The 17397-nt window shown below is 43.1% G+C and overlaps 1 protein-coding gene across 1 annotated transcript in view; it reads right to left on the bottom strand.

The window, feature by feature from the left end:
- The window catches only part of LOC149300806 (juxtaposed with another zinc finger protein 1-like), a 117831-nt gene extending 101069 nt beyond the window's left edge, over positions 1-16762 (bottom strand). Inside the window, exon 1 of the mRNA XM_089484929.1 lies at positions 16648-16762. Within this exon, the coding sequence (XP_089341055.1) occupies positions 16648-16762 (115 nt within the window). The remainder of the gene's footprint in view (positions 1-16647) is intronic.
- Positions 16763-17397: the final 635 nt, after the last annotated feature.

Below are 17397 nucleotides of genomic sequence, written 5' to 3'. Positions count from 1 at the left end.
CTGTGATTTTAGCTATTTCCTCCACTAGTAGATTATCTAGTTCTTCTACTTGTCCTGGGGGTCTATAAATCACACCTATGCGAGTTACTTTAATTTTGCCAAATTGTACTGTAACCCAAACCGAGTTTCTTTAAAGCTGGCCATACAGTGTATGGCGGATGTTGACTTCCCGGGGAGGGGCCAGACATGGCGATCTTGGTGTTGCTGAATGCCTTGACATTGAGGCATTACAGCAGCATCGTTTGGGTGCAGGAAGCAAATGTAGATCACTTTCTGCACGCGTTTGAAGTCATGACAGCCCTGGCACGTCACTTGTTGTTAACCGCTGGTTTTCACGTGACGTGCCCGGACCGTCAATTGTCATCAAGGGGTTAAGAGAAAAAAGAAAGGGTTAAACATAATGCATATGCATATATATATAATTCTGTTAGGGGATAAATGCAGGAAGTTAGCAGAGGTAGAACACATGCAAATGGCTAATATGCAGCTCACTGCAAACATTATATTATACAAAAACTAGAACTATCAAAAAACCAGCTATATACATTTTTTTTATCTGCCAATGCTTTCAGAATCTAGCTTGCTGTATTTTGTATCATTACTTGCATTGGAGAGAAAATGGTATGAAATTAAATGGTAATTGCTGTGTCTACATGGCAAAATGTGAAGCATATGTGTTCCAGGGACATCATTTTAAATAGTGTAATTCAAACTCTTTTCAATTTAAACATGCTTATTACAAATGTTGCCTTATTTCAGCTGTGTTTTTTACTAAATATCTCAATTTTGTGTGATGTGAAACAAACTAAAATGGATCCATGTCTCAAAAAATAATATCAACAAATCATAATTTAGGGCATCTTGAAGTATCCCAACATTTCCTGTCTTCCGCTCCACTTCCCTATAAAGTCATCCAAAAAAAAGGTGTGGGAGTAAAGCTGCCTCTGACCAGCAGATTCTTCAACATATTGTTTTGTCTTGGTCCCTGTTGGGTCTGTTTTCTCCTTTTGCCCACTACTTTCTTAAGACGGATGTGAACTGCAAAAAAAAACGGGCTCCAATGACGCAAGTGCATTTCACATGAACAAAGTTCATCGGGAACCCCCAAGACAGATTTTAGAAAACTTGAGCTGTGATTGGGTTTTTTCTTTAAAAACTGCTTTTACAAACTGCACAATGGGTTTGCTCCATGCTTCTCCATAGGTTATAAGACATCACATTGTCATTTAGTTTCTTACATTTTGTGGAAGAATTGCAGTAAAGGATATCAGAGTATGCAGTTGAGTAAAACTTATGGTAGAACTCTGGGAATTTTCTTGGACTTGGAACTTTTACATTTACAAGATTTTGCACCTGTTCAGATTCAACTCAAATAATAATGAATATTCAAATAGTTTTGCAAGTTTCAGCACGTGAGTGCATACAGGCTATATCAGTATAGTCATTAAGTTGTAAGTTAGAAAAAGCACAGTTGAGATAGTATCTTCCTTTGGCAATGGAGCTCAGTTAAAGAATGAGCTTATGCATTCATGAATGTGTTATGTATTCAGTAAAATCCATAGGGATAGAACTTTGCCTAACTTTCTTGCTAGGCAATCCGGCCATGTGAGGCACAATCTGAACTGATCTGCCACATAGATCAGGCTAGACTTGTTGACCAGTTGCACAGGTCTGAGAACAGAAGGTCAGGAGGTGTTTAGCTGGCTTTTGGTTCGAGCAGAATTTGACCGGGTAACTTAATCCCCATTGTTAGTAATTAAATCCTGTGGTGTTGATACAAAAGGCTACTTTCAAAAATATATTTACTTATTTATTTCATAAATAATTTACCACAACTTAACACATAAAGAATCTGCATTTATAACTAGTCTTGTTTACAAAACAACACATTATTCTTGTTACTCCACCAGAATTTTCTCTCCTACTCATCTTTTTGGTGGCAAAGATGGCACAGGCTGGCTGTTTGGGGTACTGACACGCTGTTTAGCGGCAAAGACAATCTATTTGGAGCAAAGATGGCACAAACAGATGAGCTGTTGGGGACATATATGGAACTGGCAAGGTCTTTTATGGCAAAGATGGCACTGACAAGGTAGTTGGGGCTAAAATGGCACAGAAAAGCAGTTTGGGGCTAAGATATGCACAGACAAGCTGTTTAGGGCCAAAGGTGATATATGCAAGCTGTTTGGGATCCAACATGGCGCAGAAAAGGTGAGATCTCCAAAGGTCCAGTCAAGGGAGATCAGAGGATCCCTTAACCGGCCCGCAATAATAGAGGTGGTTAATCAACAGGTGCACGAGCCGGGCTCTACTTGGACCATTAATGACAAAGAAACAGACGAAGGCTCAGCACAAGTTGTGAGGTGCTTTAATGTCCACACATTAAAACCCCTCACAACTTTAAGTTCTGAGTCTTGGTCTGTTTCTTTGCCTTTAACCGGCCCATGACACCCACTGCAGGACAGCGGGGCAGCTATGTGATGCAGTGCATGAATATCTTGACTGTTCTGTGTAAACCGGGGCAATTAGGACACATAGCACATATATGCTGAGTTACATTCTCTTTTTCCTTTAAATTTACTGGTTTATCTATATATTATTAAACAGGACTACGATAAATATACTCCTTTGCCCATCCTTGTTAGCCACAGCCATTAATCAGAGAAGCCAGAAAAAAGCCCTCTGCAATATGCGCTTACATTTTAAACCGAGACATAAATCTGCAGTATAGAAATGTTAGGACGTTTCATCAATGAATAATATGTAATGCCCTATTAAGTATAATTATTTAAATTGTCCTAATTACAGTCACTTCACCAAGATTGACATGGAACTAGGGATAATGTGGTTGACAAGGTGGTGGTATTGCAGACTTAATTGCATACCTCATTTATGAATAACTCTTTCATTCCAGAGGGAAAACTTATTCGGGACTAAAGTCTCAATGTTCTTAGAGCCGTTCTTTTTAGCTAATCTGACCCAACATTTCTCCTGCAAGACGGGCCGTGTGCCTCTGCATAAAGCACACTTAAATCTTCTCATTTCAGTTTACCAATTATGGATTATGCAGCACAGATTGGGTCCATCTTGCAACCACTACCGTGGTTCAGTGGCGTCGGCAGGAGGGGGCCATGGCCCCCCCTACATCATGCTGTGCCCCCCGGTGTGCCCCCCCAGTTGAAACGCCGGCTATTTTTTTTTTTTTTTAATAGACCCGGAGGAGAGAGTGAGAGGCGCCGAGCGGTTGCTGAGGAATACGTTCTCAGCAACCGTTCGGCGCCTCTTACTCTTCTCCGCGACCGCGAGGCCTCTTCCTGGTTCGCAGTGCCGGCATTTCAAGCCGAGCGCCGGTATATGTCGTCATATCCGGCGCCCAGCAGTGAAGCCGGCAGAACCAGGGATACAGAGACCTCGCGATCTCACCGCTGCACAAGCCCAAGGTAAGTGAACTTCAAAGGGGGGGTTAGAAAGTTAGGAGGGGGTTAGAGAGTCAGAAGAGGTAGGAAGTGAGAAGGGGTAGATAAGGATAGATTGGGAGGGAGAGGGGGTAGATAGGATAGATTGGGAGGGAGAGGGGGGTAGATGGGATAGATTGGGAGGGAGAGGTGGGAGATTGGGAGGGAGATGGGGGTGGATGGGATACATTGGGAGGGAGAGGGGATAGATAGGATAGATTGGGAGGGAGAGGGGGGTACATAGGATAGATTGGGAGGGAGAGGGGGGTACATAGGATAGATTGGGAGGGAGAGGGTGGTACATAGGATAGATTGGGAGGCAGATGTGGTAGATAGAGAGGCAGTTGTGGTAGATAGGGAGGGAGAGGGGGTAGATAGGATAGATTGGGAGGGAGAGGTCTTTATGGGACAAAAACGGCGTACGTTCAGCTGTTTGGGGACAAAGTTGACATAATGTGTAACTTAGGTGCTGGTCAGGTTCTATGTGGGCAGCGTGGACACCAGGGTTGGCTTTGGGGTCACTTTGTGACCAGTGATCTATGCCTGTAATTTAGGGGGGTTTATCTATACCTTTAATGCAGAGTTTATATGTAATTTCCAATTGATTTATATCTGCAAAGCTGGGTTTTGTGTCATTCTGTTCATCTGTATCGGCTATATTTCCATACATTATTAATGTTTACCTGCAAATATAGGATTTGCATGTCTTATTCAGTTGATCAATACCTGGAGTGCTGTTTCCATGTGTTGATTATTTGATCTAAACCTTCAGTGCTGAGTGTACATGTGATTTCCAGTTGATCTATACCTGCAATGCTGGGTTTGTGTGTTCTGTTGGTTTATACCTGCAATGCTAAGTTTCCATACATTATTTATGTATACCTGCAAATACAAGTTTTTTTTTAATCTCATTCAGTTGCATGTGCTGTTTCCATGTGTTTATTTGATCTATACCTGAACTACAGGGTGTAAGTAAAAGAACGCTATGGTTTAGTGAATGAGGGGACAAAGGGACTCTGGGGATGATTACAGGGGAGAGGACCTCTCAATGTCACGGTGCAGTCAGAAGGAGGGAACACTGCACTGACTCTCACTGTCTTCCCCTGATCTGCAGTCAGTGTGGCAAATATATTGGCAGCAGGGTCTAATATTAATATATATTGGCTGCAGGGGCTAATATTAATATATATCGGAAGCTGGGACTAATGTTTATATATATCGGCAGCAGGGGCTAATATTAATATATATTGGCTGCAGGGCCTATTATCAATAAATATTGGCTGCAGGGGCTAATATTTATATATATTGGCTGCAGGGACTAATACTATATATCGGCAGTTAGGGGCTAATATTAATATATGTTGGCAGCAGGGTATAATTTGTATGTATATCGGCAGCAGGGTATAATATAAGTATGTATCCGCAGCAGGGGCTAATATTAATATATATCCGCAGCAGGGGTTAATATTAATATATATCGGAAGCAGGGTGTAATATTTCTATATATCGGAAGCAGGGTGTAATATTTCTATATATCTGCAGCAGGGTCTAATATTTATATATATCGTCAGCAGGGGCTAATATTAAAGAATGAAAAATAACTTTTACTGTTATTTTGAAATCATATTTTAATCACAGTCTTTACTTCAAAGAGATAAGTGCATATTATGTAGTTAAAAATGCACGTCTAACGTGTGTGTATGTGTGTATATATATATATATATAGTGTATATGTACCGTTTTATAATTGGCCCCCCTACTTTGGTCCCTGGCCCCCCATGTGCCCCCCCTAAATATGAAACCTGGAGACGCCACTGCCGTGGTTTATAGTTCCCGTTATTCTGATCCAACGTTTCTGAATCAGAATGATAGGAGTTGTCACTCTCAACAGCTGGAGTTTCAGAAATGGTTTGTTCCCACATATGAACACTAATGATGATACTGGTGTCTGTGAAAACGATTTGTAATATTAAAACAGGAATTTGCTCAAATTTTAACGATTTGGCTTGCAGGGTAGAGTTGTTTCTGTATAGATTAATTATGTTTACCTTATGCAAGATGACAACCATATGGGAGATGAAATTCTCAGCAGAGGGGAAGGCAGAGCTAACTGCACAATCGTTCTGTTTACATTTGTGCAGCAGATCTGAAACTAGTAATACACTTTGGATCTGATAGATTGTGACCTGGTGCAACTCCAAATACACAGACAAATAGGCTTTCAGTTTAGAAACCCAACAGAAAGAAAACTCCTTTTCTTACTCCATGAAAAGTCACATTGATGGTGTTCTTACCAAATTATTTCTTTTCTGTCCTGTTGCTTACACGATAAGATGCAGATTTCTCCATGGAGATACGTGTATTCGTTTTTTTTCTTGACTTAACAGTAATGAATATTTCTATATACCGTATTTGCTCGATTATAAGACAAGGCTTTTTTCAGAGCAAATGCTCTGAAAAATACCCCTCATCTTATAATCGGGGTCGTCTTATAATCAGACCTCAAATAGGTCTGACTATGAGACGACTAAGATCCAGATCCCCCGCAGCTGCAGGGGACCTGGATCCTCCTGGATCCAGGAGGCCCACCGGTGCGGGGAACTCTGATCTCTGACAGTCGGGGAAGGTCTGCGCGATGGACGCAGACAACCCCTGCTGCTAGCCACGTCTCCTTCCTGCTGCAGCGGAAGTGCGTGGGATCTACACGCTGCCCCGGCTACATGACAGGGAAGTCAGAAGCACCAGTAAGTTTGGGGGGGGGGGGGGAGTGTTAAATGGGGGGCATAAGGCATTTCTGGAGGCAGAGTGTGCTGTGAAATGCCTTTTAACCCCCTTAATGCCACTCTGCCTCCAGAAATGCCTTTTTAACCCTTTATACGCCACTCTGCCTCCTGAATGCCTTAAACCTCCCTATATGCCACTCTTCCCCATAATATGCCTTTGAACCCTCTAAATTCCAGAGTGGCATATAGGGGTATAAGGCATTTCTGGAGGCAGAGTGGCACATAGGGGGTCAAAAGGCATATCATGGGGCACAGTGGCATATAGGGTTAAAAGGCATATCACGGGGCACAGTGGCATTTAGAGGGTTAAAAGGCATATCATGGGGCACAGTGGCATATAGGGGGTATAAGGCATTTCTGGGGCAGATGTGCATAACTGGGGGGGGGCAGGTTGGAAAAAAGAAGGAAATAAAACCAAAATATTCTTCTCAAGCTTTTATTCAAAAAAAATAGTTTACATGAATTAACATTTGTAAAACTTTTTTCCTATAGGGTCGTCTTATATTCAGGCTTTTTCTTTTTTTCCTAAATTAATATTCAGATTTGGGGGGTCGTCTTATAATCGAGCAAATACGGTATATCATATACTATGTGTAGTTATGTTTGGATATCTAATTATAAATGTATGGCTTTGCTACTGTAACAATCATATGTATTATAGTTTTATTTTTTCCCTTTCATTTTCATGTACAGAGCAAATGCTCTGAAAAATACCCCTCGTTTTATAATCCGTTTCATTCAGTGTGACTCACAGCAGCAGTTACTACTTACAGTCCCTCTCTGCCATCACTCTGATGATTGGCCCCGTCCACATGGTTTAGCAACTCATCTAACTGTGAGTATAACATTAATATTTGGGCTGCTGAAACTTAGGGGAGGTGGGGGTTAATTTGGGGCAGTTATGGTTAATGTTTTTTTAGGGTTAATTTAGGGGCAGTTATGGTTGATGGGGTGTTGAGGGTTAATCTAGGGGCAGTTATGGTTGATGGGGTGTTTAGGGTTATTTTAGGGGCAGTTATGGTTAATGGGGTCTTAAGGGTTAATTTAGAGGCAGTTATGGTTAATGGGGTTTTCAGGGTTAACTTAGGGGCAGTTATGGTTGATGGGGTTGTTAGGGTTAATTTAGGGGCAGTTGTGGTTGATTGGGTCTTTAGGGTTAATTTAGGGGCAGTTGTGGTTAATGCTGAGGACTGAGGGTTAATTTAATTAATTAAATAAGGTTAACTTATTTTGCATAACTGGGGGGGCAGGTTGGGAAATAAAAACAAAAAATGCATTTTTATCAAACTTTTTTAATTCTGTGTTTGTTTTTAACATCCAGTTATTTTAAATGAAAAATTTACATTTATTTTTTTATCCCATTAATCGAAAAAATAATCGACCAAATAATCGTGAGTTGCAGCCCTAAATAATTGGTTCACAATAAGGTAGAAACAAGGCCAGGGGTTATTGTTTTTGTTAGGAGTATTTTCTCTTCATATTGTATCCAGTTAATATATTCTTATTTTTATATTCATTAATTTATTATTTTTTAATGAACTGGAGCCATTTCAACAATTGGAGATCAATTCAGAATTGAATATCAGTAACACATTTCTAATGTATTTTCTTCAACTCAAAAGTTTATTGTAAGTTACTATAGTCTCTGAAATCAAAACTTCAATAATATAAAAAAGATGCAGACTTCTCAATTGGATGATACAGAAGCAGATATTGGTATTGGGTTGGGCTACATAGGCAGTCTTAAAAATACAACCCCATTTGAACTAAAGTTAAAAAATGACACGTAACTAAACTGGATAATGACTACATTGGACATATAGTACATTTTCCATGTTGCAGGCAACACATGTAAAGTGCTGCCCCCTGCTGTATGCAGAATGTATTACTCAGTTATGTGGGTTACACGCTGCAAGGCAGGATGTTACATGTGCTGTGAAATATGTGTCCATCACAAAATGAACACACAAAAAAAGTCCTGCAATGTAATTGTAGTGTTACTTTTTCCTCTAAAATCAGATTATGCTCTGATGTAAGAGACTAAAAATTATGTTGGCTAATTGAATTGGTATGTAGATTTCAGTTTCCAATATAAATATATTCTTTTTTCATAAAATATGTTTCACGTGGCCCACTTTAAACATTTGCATAACAAACTACTGTACAGGTTCTGTGCCCGGCCCTTATTCTTATGTAACCCCCCCACCAACTGTGGCACAAGGAGGGGCATAACAAACATGGTCACAGCCCCTTGTCCGTCCATTTAAAGCCGCTAGGTGCAAGTAATACCTCCAGTGCGTGATGCATCTGTGTCTCACTGATCCAGCAGGCAGGAAGTGACATCACATCCACTTCCTGCACACTGAATCAATGTGCACACAGCACGGAGGAAGATTGACCTGCAAGTAAGTGCTGTGGGCAGTGGCACAGGCAGGCTGTTTGGGGCAAAGATGGCATGGGCAGGCTGTTTAGGGGGGGTTCTGTCAAGCTGTTTGGGGCCAAAGATAGCACAGAAAAGCTGTTCGGGGACAAAGATGGCACAGACAAGCTGTTTGGGGCACTGAGAAGCTCCCTTGGGACAAAGGTGGCACAGGCAAGTTCTTTGGGGACATAGACAAGCTGTTTGAAAGCAAAGATGACATAGACAAGCTGTTTGGGGGTAAAGGTGGCACATGCAAGCTGTTTGTGTGCAAAGCTGGCACTGTGTGACATGTTGCTTGGTAAATTTGGGCAATTGTCACAGAAGCACTGTGGTTTAAGGTTACTCACCTAGTTACAAAGATTCAATACCACTTTCCTGATTTGATTTCAAAATGCTACGAGATTTCTGATTAAGAAGTCTATCACTTTAGATCAGCAGCTGACCACAAAGCTCTGTGAAAAGTTATTCTGCAGCAAGGCTCAAAAAATATGAAGAGCAGTTTTCTCCTAGAGCTGGACTACAACCATTATAAGACCCTGGAATATTCAATCAGATCTGTCACACATTATAGAACCAGTAACGTCTCATAAGTTCGATGCCGACGTTTTCCATTGGGGACTTCAGAAAACAAGGTGTATCTACTTAACTTTGTATATCTGTCCAATTGACTGCTGATGGGCTGGAGACCCAGGCTGGAGGAGCAGTCTTCTGTTCCTGTTCTGCTGATTGCTTCCGTTGGCTCACAAACAAAAGAGGGGATCTAGTTAACATCTACTCTATCAATCTACGTATTACATAGATGAAAGTGTAGTTTGTAGCTGAGAGGTAGACACATCCACTTTTAGCTCTTAGAGCTAGTGGGAAGCGAACTGTTAATTGCCAACCATCTAGCAGCACAGCAGCTATCATGCAATATGCATGTATGACAATGCCTTATGTTTATCTTTATAAAGAATACCGCGAGTCATGGTCTGCTTCAGAGACATTTGTCCAGGAGCAGCCGAGCGATCAATGCAACATCTCAGAGATGCTCATTAGTGTATTTGTGAAATCCCAACAAAATAAGTAATATTAAACTAATTTGTTACTACACTATTCAATGAAGCGCTGCCTTGGTAGTATCTGTTTTCTCGCTAAGTGGGAGGGGTGCCAGCATATGACATCATGCCCAGGTGCTAAACATAGAAGACGTACAACACAAGAGGGGCCAGGGTCAGGCCTAGGGAATCTCTGCCTGATCTTCTGGGGAACAGCCACTTCTACCAAGTGCCTCATCAACTGCAAGGAATCCTTGACACTGGGAGACTTGAGGAGCATAGCCCCCAAAGAAAGGACATTCTAAACCACAAGCCTGGCCAACACACAGAAAATGACTTATGGTTGAGTATGTCAGTAAGATGCATGGCAAAAGATATTTTATAACTAGGGAAGTTTTATACCTCAAAGTATTGGAGTTTGAAAAACAAATAAGAATTACAGAATTTGAAGCACGGATGGTGAAATGAGTACTAGCAAAACAATGTAAAAAAATCTCAGGGTTGCCCAATAGGTCTTTTCTGTTTTCTTTTCTTCTATTAAAATCAAGCAGAAGCTCGCTGGGGTTTGCTATTCATAATGTATTTTGAGGCCAAGGAGTTGGAACCACAACTATCCAGCAAACTCTTCTGTCACCACTTCCTTTAGTGAATAAACTCCATTGAGCCAAACCGTGTACTTTGTCACAGTGATTATGCTGCTGTGCCAAATTACACTGTGTATTCATAGCCTTAGGCAAACAACTGTAGCAGTAGAATGTGACACTAAAAAATATGTAAAATATTAAATATGGTTTCAATAATAACATATATATATATATATATATATATATATATATATATATATATATACACACACACACACAATTTTCAGTAGATACCCAGATTTCAGCTCCTGATAAAGAGGTGGTAACTTCTGTTTTGTTTTGTTTTTTGTAAGATTTTAGATGTTCTCCGAACTGTAACATAAAATGGGCAGACTAGATGAGCTGAACAGTTCGTATCTGCCGTCAAGTTCTATGTTTCGAAGTCTTGCACAATATCAAAACTAGATATATGTAGTTGTAAACAAATAGACGTAAGATGGCATTTTTTTCTATCCCTTGTTTAATGTGTGTGTTATAGTGTGTGTGTATATGTTAGTTATTGGGGAAGGGAGGCCAGAAGGCCCTTTGAATTTAACCGCCCATTGGGCCAGAAGGTGTCAGCCCTTCCCTGGACAAGTACAAAATGACATGACATCTGCGTTAAATTTTCCTTTAAAATGTACTAAGTTAAACATGCATTATACATGAGTTTGCTTTAGAAAACATGTATAGCAGTGTAGCTAAATGTAAGCCTGATGGCAATGCTAAGGACATGTTCTAGTGAATGCTATGGAAAATATTCCGATATAATTTACATTTAATAATGTAGGTGCATGGGTAATAGTAGTATAGGGGACACAATATCTAAAAGTCAGATTTTTTGTATAACTGCTGATTTTACACAAACAAACTACACTATTTTAGTGTGTCGGTGACGATGTAATTAGTCCTGCGATCACTGTAGAAAGGTTCAATGACATGGCCATCCCACTACCAACTTGCCAGAACTTTGACTTGTCATATCACATGTGGGCCGCAGCCTGTCTGAGTGTGGCCAGCGTATAGGCTCCATGTTATCTGTCTCTGGTGGGCCAGTGACTACAGGCCATACATATACAACAAAGCAAGGAAGGGCACTGGCAACCAGTGTTGGTAGCATTAGCTTCTGGTGGGTGGCCCAGTCTTTAAACCACACTTTAAGCTTTCTGCAGAAAATAGTTTGGGGGTAATCTGTGATATATTCACAGTTTTCCCTCAAGTATCTCTTTGCCATTAAGCACACAAAATGTTAGTAGGTGGAATGTTAAGGCCTCATGCATTCCTTTGCGGTTTTACCAGAGGTAAACCTGAGGTCATTTTGTTAACTCGGTAAGATATTTAATAGAATTTTTCATGTCTAATATAAAAAAAAAAGAATAAAAAATACAATTCTGAAAACTTTTACTAGACTTTGTAGATTAGGCCCAACAAGGTGATCCTCATTATAAGATTGGGTTTTACTGGATAACGCAGAGGAGGTCTGGGCTGTCAATAAGGTCCCAAATACTCCAGCGAGGACCAGAGGGTGCCAGCGACCACAGCAGAGGAAAGTATGGAAGTGCTAGTGTCTGACCATATATGAGGTCTTTAGGCTGATTACAAAACATCATTCAATTTAGGACAATGTTCAGGTTATTTTTTCAGGATAAACTCTAGATTTATATTCAAGGAAGGCCCACAAAGAGCACTTACGTTTTACATTTTTATATAGAATATCATAATAAAACGGGGGGGGGGAGAAAACATGCCTATTCGCTAAAAATCCATTATTTCAGGGCTTGATAAATCTCAGCATTCTGGTTACCATGGCTCCTAACTTTTTGTTCCATTTTATAATGATCTTTATGTGTGTGCCTCGTTCAGACTCCTGAAAAATATCAACCCGGCCATCTCCTCCCTGGTCCAACAATTCCTGCCACTGATTTGCAGTGTCTCAACTTAGAGGCAGGAAAGTGATCCCACGGAAATCAATGGAAGCATTTCCATGCATGGGGTCTGAATAGACTTCCACACCTAGCGCTGGAGCTGACTGGCAGTAAGTATATCACATGCACAGCAAATACCTGGGGGATAGACAAAGGGTTAAATGGATCTCCCATGCATTTGCAAAAGGGATACAATGAAAATTTAAAGGGACCTCTCAGCTATCATATGCATTAAAGCAGGGGTTCTCAAACTGCGGCCCTCCAGCTGCTGCAGGACTACATCTTCCATACTCCTCAGCCAGCCCCTTAGCTGAAGGAGCATTATGGGAGATGTAGTCCTGCAGCAGCTGGAGGGCCGCAGTTTGAGAACCCCTGCATTAAAGTATATATGATGGCTGGAGTGTCCCTTTTAATGCACTATATATATATATATATATATATATATATATATATATATATATATACATATATATATATATATATATATATATATATATATATATACATATATATATATATATATATAAAACACTTTCAAAAAGATGGTCAGCACTCCAGGTCTTTAAATAGACAATTTCATTTTATTCAAAGTCAAGTCAGACTTGACTTTGAATAAAATGAAATTGTCTATTTAAAGACCTGGAGTGCTGACCATCTTTTTGAAAGTGTTTTACATGGAAACTGCTGGTTACTAGCACCGGGCTTGGAATATTTGGAATGGTGTGCAATGGACTCTGTGAGTAAATATATATATATATATATATATAGTCTTCATCTATAGGCCTGACGGCAGTGTATGTCCTCGCTGAAGTGGAACCCGTGGTTATTCACAGCGTAACCACTAGATGATGTTGAAACAGATGTTGAAATTACAAAAAAAAGAGAGCAAATTATCAGGGCCGGCCCAAGGCAAAATGCCGCCTGGGGCGGATTTTAAAATAATTTTAAAATTATCTACCCTTACCCCCCCCCCATTGTACTTACCTTTCAGCAGTCCTGCGGCGAGTCTCCCTGTTCGGTCTCCGTGCCGGCTTGTAATGCTGGGCGCCGGAAATGAAGTAATCTTCCGGCACTCAGCATTACAAGCCGGCACCGAGACTGAACAGGAAGACTCGCCGCAGAGGAGAGAGAGAGGGGCGCGGTACTGACAGCTTGGTAAGCGAAAACCACTCGGCGCCCCTTTCTCTCTCTTTCGCTTTAAAAAAAAAAAGCGGCTTGGGGCGGCGAAGTGCCACCCCTTCAAAAGTGCCGTCTGGAGCAGTTGCCCCACTCGGCTCCATTTCTGGGCCGGCCCTGAAAACTATGATGCTCCATTTACCAAATTGATTAGGTTTGGCCCTGCGTGGCCCAGATGGAGGCATGACGCTGTCAGACTCTCACTACTCTTGTCCTACACACTGTTTTTATGCAACAGTCATATGCGTATCCCATGAATGTTCAGATTCCCTCACTGTATTAACCTTTACCACTTCTGCTGGCAGGCTGTTCCACATATCTATGACACAAAGCTAAATCTATAGGTAGTTAAAATAAATGAACTGAAGCTAAATGTTTACCATTTCCCAAACCTAAAATCTGTCTCTTTAGTCCCTCTACCCATTTCTCCACTCACCCAGTGCACGGGCTGACCACTGACTCTTCGTTTCTATCTTGTTCATCCTATGCCTGTTTGTTTGAAACCGGTTAAGGCGCATCTGATCTTTGAAAATTCAACATTTTATATACAATATTTCAGGCTGGTTTAAAATAATTCCACATTTGCAACCACCACATCTTCCTTGCAGGCCTTACCAGCAATTATTAAGTCATCATTGTGATGTCACACTCGCTAAACGGATAATTTGAGGCTTGAGAAAATGGTGAATGGTTTGCAGGATACTTTTAAAGACAAGACCAAGGGCTGAATAAGGTTCTGCGCATGGGCTGTAATATTCCCATTGAAGAAATAGAGGCCTCCGTTGTTCAATGGAAGCACAGCAGCGCATGTGCAGCAAGCGCACTTACTTCTACTGGCTGCTTTCAGTAGAGGCAACCAGGCTCATTCTCTCATTCTATAACATAAGAAGAGTGGCACAGCAATAGTTAAATAGAACCATATAAGGGCAAACACCTGGACAATGGAATGGTGCAAATACCCCGAACCTGCGCCCAACAGGTATGCAAGTACTGCAATATATACTGTACCATAATGGACACAAGTAACTTCAATACATTGGAACCCATGCAAAATTATAATTGGTTAAAATTAGTGGAAAAAAATAAAATGCCTTAGCCATTAATTTACTAAAACAAAATAAACGGCCACCTAAATGATCTTCCTGCCCTACATATCCACGTCACACACTGGCTGATCTGTAAGGAGAAATTCACGGGGTATCCAGTCCTGACTGCGATATGAAACATCCCGACTCTCCAAATCAGTCAATAACCACTTAAAAATGCCACCCATCCCTTAAAACAAAAAAAATAAAAAAATAATAATAATAAAATGAAATATTATCAGGTCTTTTATTGGGGTGATACCGGTATTTGCTGCCCAAAAAGGGGGTAAATGGTAATGATAGGTTTGGGGTGCTTAGAGTGTTATGTACGGTTGGGTTCATATTTTTTATTATTGTTTTATGGAAACTTAAATTAAAGGCCTGTTTTAACCAAATTCTAGCTCTTGTGTTTTAATTGAGATGTTGCTATTTGTTCAATTGGTTTGTTGTTTGTTTGATGCGTATCCCTTACAGCCACACGGCTTCCATGCTGCTTAACACGGCTTCCGGTGGGAACAGGTGAAAGCAAACTGGCAACACGTGTGCCACGGTCGCATACACATACATGGGAGTCACATGCAGTGTTGATGCTGCACAGAAAGTATTTAAGTTGTGACTTTATGAAGTCTGCGGTGCAAGTGCTCCCCGACGCTATCAAGAACAAGATCACTTTGTTTCTGCGTCATTTAATTATTACATGTTACAGGGACGCTCTAGAGTCCCAGGCAACCCTTCGACATGTCATGCATGATAAGGTACCCTGTAAGCAATTACACATGTATTCTTTAAACCCGAAAAAATAAGTATTAACGTTTTAGAAGAAGCTGCAGCTCCCCTCCTCCTGGAGCAGCCAATCGCTGGCAGGAAAGTGCTCCCACTTGCTGCAAATGCCGCACAGGGTCTCATTAGATGCCCCTGCAGCGCTTGCAGGAGCTCACTGTAGGTAGATGTCAGGAGATGTGCTTGCAGGGCAGATAGCCTGGGGTGGGGTTAGAAGGCAAATGCCCCCTGATGCACTTGGAAGGGGAAATGACATAAAGGGCTATTAAGTGCATATGACGGCTGTAGTGTCCCTTTAACATAAAGGCACATACAGTCCCCGTTATAGCCCACCAAGTAAAAGAGTAATTAGCCCATTGGGCTGCATCCCCAGCCCCCTCCCCCAAACCGGGAGGTCTCCCCCGGAGCACACGGATCGTCACCATGACTTAGACTATTCCGCCCCAGGAATACACACGATCGGCACACGTGAGACTGTGTCACCCACACGGGGCACTGCGTGGTCCCACACATGCATCCACACACCCCCTGCTACTCCTCCTCCTCGGGCCTAGCCCCAGCACGACACAGCCTCTAATGGCAGCGGCACGGCGGATATTGTAGCGCTCGGAGCGGGCAGGCAGGCAGCCGCCCCCGGCCCCGTGCATAGGGACACGCATACATGTACCGGCGCACATACCCGCCGTCCTCCCTCCGCTGGCATACGGAGTGCGCAGCACAGGGAACACGCGCACCACTACCGTTAACCATTTGGGTGCCACAGGGCTTGGCCACAAAAGGGTTAAGGAGGGGGGGCGACAGTGCTTTGGGACACCTTGTGCCCCCTCCCCATGTGTGACCCGCAGAGCGCCGCTGCCCTCCCCGCCCCCACACTCTGCCCCAGGGCGCAGCCACTGTCAGAGGTGACAGCTCCAGCCTGTCTCCTGCACCCACCACACCTAGCAACGCAGCTGACAGGACGCAGGACACCAATGGCTGCCGCCATCAGGGGGGCAACAAGGGTGGCTCCGGCACCGAAATCACCCCCAAGCCTGGGGGGCGTAGACTTTACCTAAGCAGGGCGCGCAGGAAGGGGTGCAGTGCACAGCTGTACGGCTACCAGTGGGGGTGGGTAGGTGAGTGTTCGCGCTGCTCGGCTCTGGACGGGCTGCACGGATCGCACTCCCGGGGGAGTCATGAGGATGCAGGTTACTGAGGGGCACCGGGGTACCGTGAGCATGACAGCCCCCTTGGAGCACTTCTCTCCGAGACAAGTGTGCACCCCGGCGGCGGAATACCTCGCAGCCCGCAGGGGCCAGGTGGGCACCCAGGGGCTGTAGGTTGCGGTAGGGTCCCTCCTGTGCACGGATAGGGGTACTCACCGATGTGGTTGTCCTCGATGTGCTCGATAAGCTCGGCCAGGGTAGTGAAGTGGAGTCCGCAGCCTCCGAAGCGGCAGGCGTTGGAGAAGAAGGAGGCGGCGGCGATGCCTGTCATCATGGTGTGGGCATGGAGGTCCCGTAAGGGCTGCGGGGTGGGAGCCGGACAGAGATGGAGGGAGAGAGGATGGCAGCCGGTGCTGGAGGAGGGAGGGATGGATGGAGAGGGGGAGGAGGCAGCTCAGGCGTCGGGAGCGGAGGAGGCGGCGGTGGGGAGCAGCTGAGAGAAGGGGAGGGGGAAGCTGCAGCTGGGACAGGAGGAGGGACCCGCGCAGCGCTCACAGCTGGACGGAGACACTGACAGCTCTGCCCCTCCACCTGACTCGGGCTCTCCCCGCTGCAACCTGCTGCTGCTGCACCCCCTATACTTCTATACGTCTCCAGCGCAGGCTCCTTCACGTTATATGGCCTCTGGGCATGCTTTATCCCGGGCAATGTCCTCTCAAAGGGGCAGAATCACAGCATCTGCGGCGGCCCGGGAACATTCAAACCCCACGCTATCTATCACAGTCGGCGTGTGGCCCCTACATGCATACATACTGTACATACATACATGCACACGTACATACACACATGCATACATATACATACTGTATATACATACATACTGTACATACATTGCTCTGACAGAATTGCCTGCTAGAGAAATATGGGCACTCAAGAGGGCATGATTTATTATATTTATTATTATTA

This window comes from Sceloporus occidentalis, unplaced genomic scaffold (genome assembly GCF_023333645.1).
Source record: "Sceloporus occidentalis isolate IW3139 unplaced genomic scaffold, rSceOcc1.0.p SCAF_23, whole genome shotgun sequence".
Classification (NCBI taxonomy): Eukaryota; Metazoa; Chordata; class Lepidosauria; order Squamata; family Phrynosomatidae; genus Sceloporus; species Sceloporus occidentalis.
Note: the sequence above shows the minus strand (reverse complement) of the source record. Positions and strands in the feature narration are given on the sequence as shown.